Below are 9445 nucleotides of genomic sequence, written 5' to 3'. Positions count from 1 at the left end.
CATCTGTAATATGGGAGTATTTCTTTCTGTTACAGCCTATATGGCCCTATTTGATCTAGCCTCTGCCCACCTCTCCCAAGTCAATCCCTGCCCTAATCTCTAGCCACTCTGGCCTCCACCATGCCTACCTTGGGCCTGACTCAAGGCCTCTACACCTGCAGTTGCCTCTGTCTGGAATGCTCTTTCTCCTGATCTTGATAAGGTGAGCTCCTTCTCTTCCTCAGGTCTCTGCACAATATCTCCTTTTCAGAGTAACCTTGTTACCTAAACATGTCATCCCCCTACACCACCTGCCATGCTCTTCTCTCTCCAGAGCACTCCTCACTCCCTGCAAGTACACATTGATTTGATTTCCTATTATCTGTCTCCCTACTAAAATATAAGTTCCATAATTAAGGGGCTTTGTGTGTTTTTTTAACTGAAGTATCCCCAGACCCTAGAATGGGACCGATACTGTACCTATTGTCGAATACATGGATGGTGAGTGACTACTTCATAGGCCGCTGGGAGGACAGAAGGTGATTTAATTAGTCACGGAGTGAAAGCACTGCGCACACACCTAGCACAGACTGAGTACCTGTGCTGGGCTGAACAGTGTTCCCCCCAAACACCCGTCCACCCCGAACCTGTGAATGTGGCCTCATTTGGAAGTAAAGTTTTTGCAGATGTTATCCCATTAAGATGAGGTCAGACCCTAATCCAAAGATTGGTATCCTTATAAGAAAAGGGAGATTTGGACAGAGTCACACAAGGAGACCATGGGACAACAGAGGAAGAGCTTGGAGTGATACAGACATGAGCCAAGGACCTCGACACACAACAGCCTTATAAGAAAGGTAAGAAGTGAGGATTGTTGTTTTATCACAGGAAGAAACTGAGGCAACAGTGACTGGGAGCTAGATGTGCCTGCTCCTCCAAGCAGATAGAATGCGTTGTCTGAATATTACAGTTCATCGGCCTTGTGCTGCATGGACCATGTTTTGCTTTGCCTCGTTCCTAGTTGGGAGAAAGGAAAATTGAAGATCAAATTTGGGAGACACATTATTCAAGTGTCTTCATGGGAGAACATGTTTCTTTTTTTTTTTTTTTTCTTTAATTCTCACTGAAGGATACAATGTAAGAGAGACAGAGACACTAGAGACACTTAACGCACCCTGACCAGGGCCAGGGATTGAGCTTGCAACCGAGGTAGGTGCCCTTGGCCAGAACTGAACCAGTGACCCTTACTTAGCCCGAAGGCCGAGGCTCTAACCACTGAGAAACCGCCCAGGTTGAGACCACCTTTCTTTAACACAGATAAAGAGCAGGTCCTGACCTAGGACAACTCCAGCTTTTAAAAGGAAACCGCAGGGTTTGGCCCCAGGGGCTGTAAATGACAGCGACGGTGCGGAGAGGAGCCCTCTGCTTCCAGGACTGGGCATGTGTGTGTGACACAGCCCGATTGTGACGGGTGGCGCTTCTTCTGTAAATTAAATAGAAAATGGTCTCTGCTGAGGGTTCCCTTGCTCCCTCCGCCCCTTGATCTCGCTCTCCAGACGGCTTTGGGAAGGAGAGCGGCGCCCAAGGCCTCACCAGGCCCTTGAAGCTGCACTCCCAAGGCTCGCTGGACTGCAAGCGCCGCCGAGTGAACCCGGCGGTGGCAGGGCTTCGCTGTCCCTCGTCCGTGTAACCGGACGCTGGGGAGGCTTCGGACGGGCCGCAGGAGCCGCGAGGCCTGCAGCGGCCAGCGGGGCCGGAGGGATGGACCTGCGCTTCGGCTGCCGGCCCACCAGCTGCGCCCCACTTGACTGCTGCCTCCCGCTCCCGGTGGGAAAGCGCAGAGGCCCCTTCAGGGGATCCCAGCGCCCTGGAAGGAGGTTCAGGAGGAGAGAACCGCCGTGGCCCCCAGGTCGTTCCCCTCGCTGTTCCGCAGAGACCCCTAAAGCAGGTGGAGGGGAGCTGCGGCGAGATGTCACCCCCCCTCGGGGCTAAGGGCCGGTACATAGAGGCGGGGGGGGGGGGTGCGGGGGGCAAGCGTCGTCTTTCTCAAAGCGGAAAACCGGGAAATAATCGCGTTTTCTCCCTACGTCTAAAAGGGTTTTCCCAGTTGCCAAATCACCCGGCGGGGGCGGGGGCGGGGGCGGGGGCAGGGCGGCGCGGGGTGACTCAGGGCCCCGACTCCCCTGGGCTCCTGAGCAGGGTGGAGGAAGGCGGGCGTCGGGCGAGGTGCCGCAGCTCGCGGCGCACGGGGCAAGCCCGGGGGCTGCGTGGAGGAAGCGGTCCAAGGCGAGAGCGCAGGGCGGGCCGCGGGGGGCTGGAGGGGAGACCCTACCCCACCTTGGGCGCAACAGGGAGAGGAAGGTGACGCCGGGGTCAGCGGGCCCGCGGCAGGACGGGCTCCCGCAGGTCCGCGAGTGCCCAGCCGCGCGCCTGGAGGTGGCACCTCTGCGCCGGTCGGGAGGGGTGCGGGCGCGGCCGTGGGAAGGGGTTGGTGTGGACACCTGTGCTCCCCCGCCCGGGCCCGAGCTGGCAGCCGCTGGGAGCGCCCGAGCCCGCGGGGAAGGGCAGGCGGGCGGGCGTGCCCGGCGAAGGGTGGAGGCGGGCACCTGGGCTTCCGTGCGCGGGGCGGGCGCTAGGACCCGAGCGGCGCACCTGTTGGCGGGCGCCCAGCCCCGCCCGCCCTCCGCCCGGGGAGCCCCGCGGCGGTGCCCGGGCGGGGACCGCGCTCGCAGAGGGCCTGGCGCGGCGGTGGCGGTGGCGGCGCGGCCCGGGCGCACCATGGCCGAGCTGCTGCGGAGCCTGCAGGACGCCCAGCTCGTCGCCCGCTTCCAGCGCCGCTGCGGGCTCTTCCCGGCGCCCGAGGAAGGTCCTGGAGAGAACAGCGCGGGCCCCGCGGAGGGCGCGGCGCCCGCGCCCGGGGTCGCTCACCGCTCGGCCGCCAACGGCAAGGGCGGCGGGGGACCCGCCAACGGGCTGCTCAGAGTCCGGGTCCCGCAGGTAACCGTGGGCAGGTGTGCGTGGGTGTGGCGGGGCCGGGGCTGCCCGTGGCCGTGGCCGTGGCCGTGGCCCGGGCGTGCGCCGCGCCCGCGGGCTGAGAGCGCGCCCGCCCCGGGCCACCCGGCCGCGCGCGGCGGGAGGAGGGGCGTCCGGGCGCCGGGATGCGGCCGCCGCAGACTTCAGATGCTGGGACCCTAAATGCGCTCGGTGGAGACTTTCCTCCCAAATGTGCAAGTTACAGGACTGAAGGACGGAGAGGAGGTGTCCTTGGCGTTTTCACTGGGGCGCCCCTGGGGAGCAACTCTGAGCGCTGCCCCAGGACTCCTGAGCTTGGGGCCCGTTCCCCTCCCCGATCCGCACTGACGGGGTGCGGACGGCTCGCTGTGCTCTGCCCCTTCCTGCGCCGCCAGCTCAAGGACAGAACTTGGGGTGTAAATATTGCTCCCGGCCAGAGAGGAGGTCCTACCAGCGCTCTGCTCTCCCCCCCCGCCCCCAGCTTCGGGGCCCCCTGCCTTCTGGGCCTTGTGTTACCTGGCACCGTGACTCTGGGTAGATGCTGCGGGGAGGAAGCGCCCCACGCTCCCCTCTAGGTGCCCCGATCGTGGTTACACAACCCGCTGCGGCTTTGGGAAGCCGCGTGCGCTGCCGCAGTGCACCGGAGGGACCGGACGGGCCCAGACGCCAGGGTGCCAGGGCTGCCCCTGGGAGGGAGGCTGGGTGCCGCACTGAGGTGCCAGCTGGCTTCCCCTGGCCGAGGTCATGGCACAGAGGGCAGAAGCATGTGGGGGGGGGGGGAGTGGAGGTGGTGGTGGAAGAAGCTGCATTTATTTCTTCCTAGAAGTTTTGGTGACAGGAAGGTGACATTTAATTTTGTGTCCATTTCTAGTAGCTGAGGGCTTCTGGAGGACCTGGCTTCTATGTGGAGTGGAATATTGTGGGCGTTGAGTTACAGAATTTGAAATGGTGTGTGTGTGGGGGGGTCCCCCCTGGACAAATCAGTAGCTTTTAGATAAGTTTGGGGTACCCCCTCCCCCATCCTCTTGCCTCTTAAAAATGGGGCAGAATGAGGGGGTAAGGACCGGTGGCATTTCATTCCTGAAAGGTGGCAGGGCATTTTCTGTGCTCCCACTGTTGACTCCCACAGGTAGATGCCCACTGTTTACACCCACAGGTAGATGCCCACTGTTTACTCCCACAGATAGATGCCCACTGTTTACACCCACAGGTAGATGCCCACTGTTTACTCCCACAGATAGATGCTCGGGCTGCTTGCTTTGCGTTCTCCTCAAGTTTCTACTCTGTGTCCCTAATTCAGGAAGCCGAAAGAGAGTGCGTTTTTCCACCAGTGCTTTTCAAACTGCTCTAAGCATCGCCCCTGGTGATGTATTCTGGAAAAGATCCTCTTGCCCTCTCAAAGCCTGATCAGCAGGTGCCTTGCAGAGAGCAGAGTCTCCTTGTTGCTTGAAGAGCCTGGTCGTTCAGTGAACCAAAGGCAAGGAGGTCCTCACTTCCCGTGCCACACAGAACTCACTCACTGTAGAGCAGGAAAGGGTAAGAGTGGGCTAAAAGGTCACGATAAGAGATCGCCGTAGTGATGTGTGATGGGGAAAAAACACGAGAGCATTGGACAAATGAGAGGCTCATGAATATTTTTAAAGGTGTGTTGGTTTCAAGTGACTTGGGAAGATTTCTTTCCAAATACAGGTGGAGTTCCCAGAAGCAAATGATTGCATAACTACCCCAGAGACTTGGGAGGAGCCTGATGGGACAGCTGGGGGAGCTCTTCGGACAGGCACCCGTCTCCTTGGCCTCTGGCCTTTGCCCAGCCGGGCCGGCCTGAGCTGCCTCTCCTTTCTCTCCACCACCCCTCATCCTTCAGCTTCAAGGGTCAGTTCGAACTCTCAAGAGACGCCTTCGCTCACCTTCCAGTCTCACCCTGCTTTTATAGGTTCTCTTTGCTGCTTGAGATTCTTGATTACAGCACTTAGCACGCTAAGTACACCTTTGTGTGGAGATCTGATTACTGCCGGCCTCCTGCGGACGGTGAGGTCCCAGGATGCGACAAACTTGTGTGATATGCTCATTACTGCCCCCACACACACCCGCGGCCCAGCACGTGGGAGTTCGGTGGCGTTTGTGAGTAAATGAGTGCAGATTGCAGTATAAATAAGCCCTTCGAAAGCAAGATAAGGACCCTGGCAGGTGTTGCTCAGTGGTTAAAGCATCAGCCTTTGCTCCGAAGGGTTGCAGGTTCCATCCGGCCGGGGGGCGAGTGCAGGAGGCAGCCAGTCAGCATGTCTCTCGCACATCGATGTTTCTCTCTCTCCCCCCCCTCCACTGTCCCTTCCACTCACTCTAAAAATCAATGGAAAAATATCCTTGGGTGAGGATTAACAATAAATAAATAGATAAATAAATAAATAATAATAAATGATAGATAAGTAAAAGCAAGGTAAGGATTTCTGGCAGAGAGGCGTTTTCTTGTTGCTCAGAGCTCCTGGGTCTTCAGTGAGCCATGTGGTAGGGATTTCCTCCTTTGTGTCCAACCCACGGCTGTTCTCACTATGGAGCAGCACAAAGGAAGGGAGGGCTAAATATTCAAGACAAAAAAATTGCAGATATTTTAAAATTTAAGAGTAAATATTGAAAATCAAATTTTTCCTCATAGCCTAGAATTCAGACAGCACTAGGACATTGATCTAAGACCTTTCAAACAGTAGAGAAGTTGTTTTCTTCATTTGGGTGACTTTAGATTGTAACAAATCTAATTTTATCACCTCCCACACTTTTTTAAAAAACATGTTTTTATTGATTTCAGAGAGAGGAAAGGAGAGGGGGAGAGAGAGAGAGAGAAACATCAATGATGAGAGAGTCATTGATCGGCTGCCTCCTGCACGCCCCCGACTGGGGATGGAGCCCACAACCTGGGTATGTGCCCTGACCTGGAATCTAACCCTCATCTCCTAGTTCATGGGTTGACACTCAACCACTGAGCTACGCCAGCTGGGCACCTCCCACATTTTCTATATTTAATTCTTAGAACAAGACAGGTAGGGAAATGGTTGAATAAGGACTTTCCTTTACAAATTCTCTTTACACGCTGCTAGCTTAAAGACAAACGGCATCTTTTACAAACCAGGGCAGGGCTTGGCTTGCACAAAGCCGTCACTCATAAGTCAGACTGGGCTTCGGGTATGTCCCAGTGGTCATGAATTCCACAGAGGTCTGAGTCCCAGAGGGTTAAATGCTTTGTTGAGGACTTGCCAAATACCCACACAGCTGGGTCTTTTGACTCTCAGGTTTAAACTTCTGCTGTGTGCCTTCCAGAGAGAAATTTGAAGGCTTCACTGACTGTGTCTCATTGAGAACATGTGAAGTGTTGGGGCTTGGTTGGCAGCAGAGTGGAGATTGGGTAGAAAGAGAAGCTGCTTTTGCGTGCAAGGGTAGCTGGTTTGCAAGGGTAACTGTTGGAGGACATTCTTGGCAGTAGCCAAGAGCTGGAGACAGGGATCCTGGGACCGAGCTAGGAGGGCCAAGGCCCAATTAGAATTTTGTTTATTTGTTCTGGGGCAGAGCCACCCTCGGATATAATGGTATTTTGATTTTTATCTTTGCTTACTCAACACAGTTGTATTAAGTTAGACTTTGCAGTGCCTGTTCCCATCATTATATTAAACTAGAGATAATCTTTCCAAATTACATTGTGCTCAATGAATACTCTTTGATAACTATTTGCTGAGACATTGTTGTAAAGTTGGGTTCGGAAGGGGATCAAAGATAGGTTGTTTATAGACATCTTTGCTCTCCTCTTTTCCTCATGAAACATTTGGGACCTTCCAAGTCTGTCAATCTTCAGAACCCCACCCTGGGCTTTATTGACTTGCTAAAGTGCAAAGGACCATCGCAGGAATCGGAGACCAGGACCTGGCTCTGCCTCTCTGTCATTTTGAACTCCTCTGGGCCTAAGTGGTCCTATATGCAAAATGAGCAGAGTGGAATAGAACCATGGATTTCCAAATGTAGCTATAAATTATAGTCAGTTAAAGGAGCTTTAAAAACTAAATAAAAAAACAATGTCCAGAATCCAGGTCAGAAGTGGGGCCCAGAAAATTTGTTAAACAGGTGGGAGCTATGAATTCTCTTATCCTGGGACCCACCACCCTTAGTGTGTTCAGGACGAAGGTAGTGATGGCTGGAGGCGTCTGCCATGGCACCTGTGATATTTTTGCTTGATTATAACTAAAATGGCCAACAGGTTAAACTTCAAGTTTTATGTCTAGATGAATGTTCAGTTTTGACATGGTTAAATAAGGCACTTAGAAAAGGTATATTTGTTTACTATTTCTAATTATAGAGATTATTCAGACTAGAAAATTTGGAAAAATACAAAGAAAAAGTTAGATCCATGACTGTTGTTCTACTACCAAAGAAAATTATTCAGTAAATACTAAACCTGATCTTTTTATTTTATTTTATAAATATGTTTTTATTGATTTTTTAGAGAGAGGAAGGGAGAGGGATAGAGAGCTGGAAACATCGATGAGAGAGAAACATCTATTGGCTGCCTCCCACACACCGCCTACCAGGGAATGAGCCCACAAACAGGCATATGCCCCTATCAGGTATCAAACCAGGGACCTCTTGGTTCATGGGTCGTTGCTCAATCACTGAGCCAAGCCAGCCAGGCTAAACCTGATCTTAAATGACTATATGTTATCCATAGCATGGATATACCAAAATTTAATTGGCCTGTTGCTGGGCCTTGGTTTCTAGTTTTTGCATTAAAAATAACTTTGTTCAAGTATCTTTCTATATATCTTGATTGTCTTTAAATTAACATGTAATCGACATATTAATTTCAAGTGTACAACATAATGATTTGATATTAGATCTGTCTTAGCAACTTTCAAATATACAATACGGTATTGTTGACTGTAGTCACCATGCTGTATGTTAATTACATCCCCATGACTTATTTATTCTATAACTTGAAGTTGGTATCTTTTGATCACCTTTACCCATTTCATCCCACCCCTGCCAACCACCAATCTGTTCTCTGTATCTGAGTTCAGTTTTGTTTGTTGCTGTTGTTTTATATTCCACCTGTAAGTGAGATCAGACCGTGTTTTTCTTCCTCTTCCTGACATATGTCACTTAGCATAGTCCCCTCAAGGCCCATCCCCAAGGCTGTCGCACATGGCAAGATGTCCTTCTTTTTCATGGCTGAGTAATATTCCATGGGGGCACGTTTTCCTTATCCATCCACCCACCAGTGGACCCTTGGGTTGTTTCTGTGTCTTGGCTCTTGTAAACAATGCTACAGTGAGCATTGGGACTGCATAGATCTTTTCAAGTTTAATCTTGAAGTTCCATTTTTAATTTTTTGAGAAATTTCCATGCTGTTTCCATAAGGGCTGCACCAATTTGCATTCCTGCCAACAGTGCGTAAGGGTTCCCTTTTTTCCAAATCCTCACCAACACTTGTTATTTTTTTGCCTTTTTTGTAATAGCCATTCAAACAGGCATGAAGTGATAGGTATCTTGTGGTTTTGATTTGCATTTCTGTGATGATTATTAGTGAGGCTGAGCATCTTCTCATGCGCTTGTTGGTGTTCTGTATGTCTTCTTTAGAAAAACGTCTGTTGAGATCCTCTGCCCATTCTTTGTGTGTTTTTTTGTTTTTGTTGTTTTGTTTTTGCTATTGAGTTGTATGCATTGTTTATATGTTTTGGAAATTAACTCCTTATCAGATGACTAACAAATATTTTCTCCCTTCACTAGGTGCCTTTTCATTTCGTTGGTTTTCTTGGCTGTGCAGAAGCTATTTAGGTTGATGTAGTCCTACTTGCTTAATTTGGCATTTGTTGCCTTTTTGTGTCAAATTCAGAAAATCATTGCCAAGACCGAGTCAGTCTTTGAATCTCTTCTTACTTTAAATTTCCATACTTGGAATTGCTGGTAGAAATATACATATAGTATGGCTTATAATAGGCATTAGCAATTTGCCCTGCAGAAAGGGTGTGCTGGGGCCCAAAGCTATGAGTGCAGGTTTCCCACACCCTCGCCAGTATTAGGTATTAAAACTTCTTTAAGCTTTGGAAAAAATAGTCCACTTCGGCTTCTATCTCACTTTTCTTCCTTTATTTCCAACATTTATTGATCAGCAACTGTGTTTCTGTGGCAGTCCTCAGCCTTAAAGATACAAAGGTAGATAAGACTCAGTTCCTGCCTTGGGAAAGCCACAAAGAAAATGATGCAATGCGCAGAGTACGAGACCGGGAGGATAAGTGCGTGGCTGGGGAGATAATAGCAGGAGTAACTTGCCATCCCTGGAGGAGCCCAGGAAGCCTTGAGTCAGGGTTTAATCAGTGAGGAGGAGTCACACAGAAAGGAATGGGAGGATCTGTTTCCTCTGCTTGGGAATTCCATGTAATAAAACATAAAGACACACTTTCATTTTTGGTGAAGA

The 9445-nt window shown here is 51.3% G+C and overlaps 1 protein-coding gene across 1 annotated transcript in view; it reads left to right on the top strand.

The window, feature by feature from the left end:
* Window positions 1-2713: 2713 nt before the first annotated feature.
* SGPP2 (sphingosine-1-phosphate phosphatase 2) overlaps window positions 2714-9445 on the top strand; it is a 78325-nt gene continuing 71593 nt past the window's right edge. Inside the window, exon 1 of the mRNA XM_081142714.1 lies at window positions 2714-2976. Within this exon, the coding sequence (XP_080998840.1) occupies window positions 2758-2976 (219 nt within the window). The 5' untranslated portion in view covers window positions 2714-2757. The remainder of the gene's footprint in view (window positions 2977-9445) is intronic.

This window comes from Miniopterus schreibersii (assembly GCF_964146895.1).
Source record: "Miniopterus schreibersii genome assembly, chromosome: 7".
Lineage (NCBI taxonomy): Eukaryota > Metazoa > Chordata > Mammalia > Chiroptera > Miniopteridae > Miniopterus > Miniopterus schreibersii.
The sequence above is the reverse complement of the archived record's forward strand: the minus strand, read 5'-3'. Positions and strand labels throughout refer to the sequence as shown.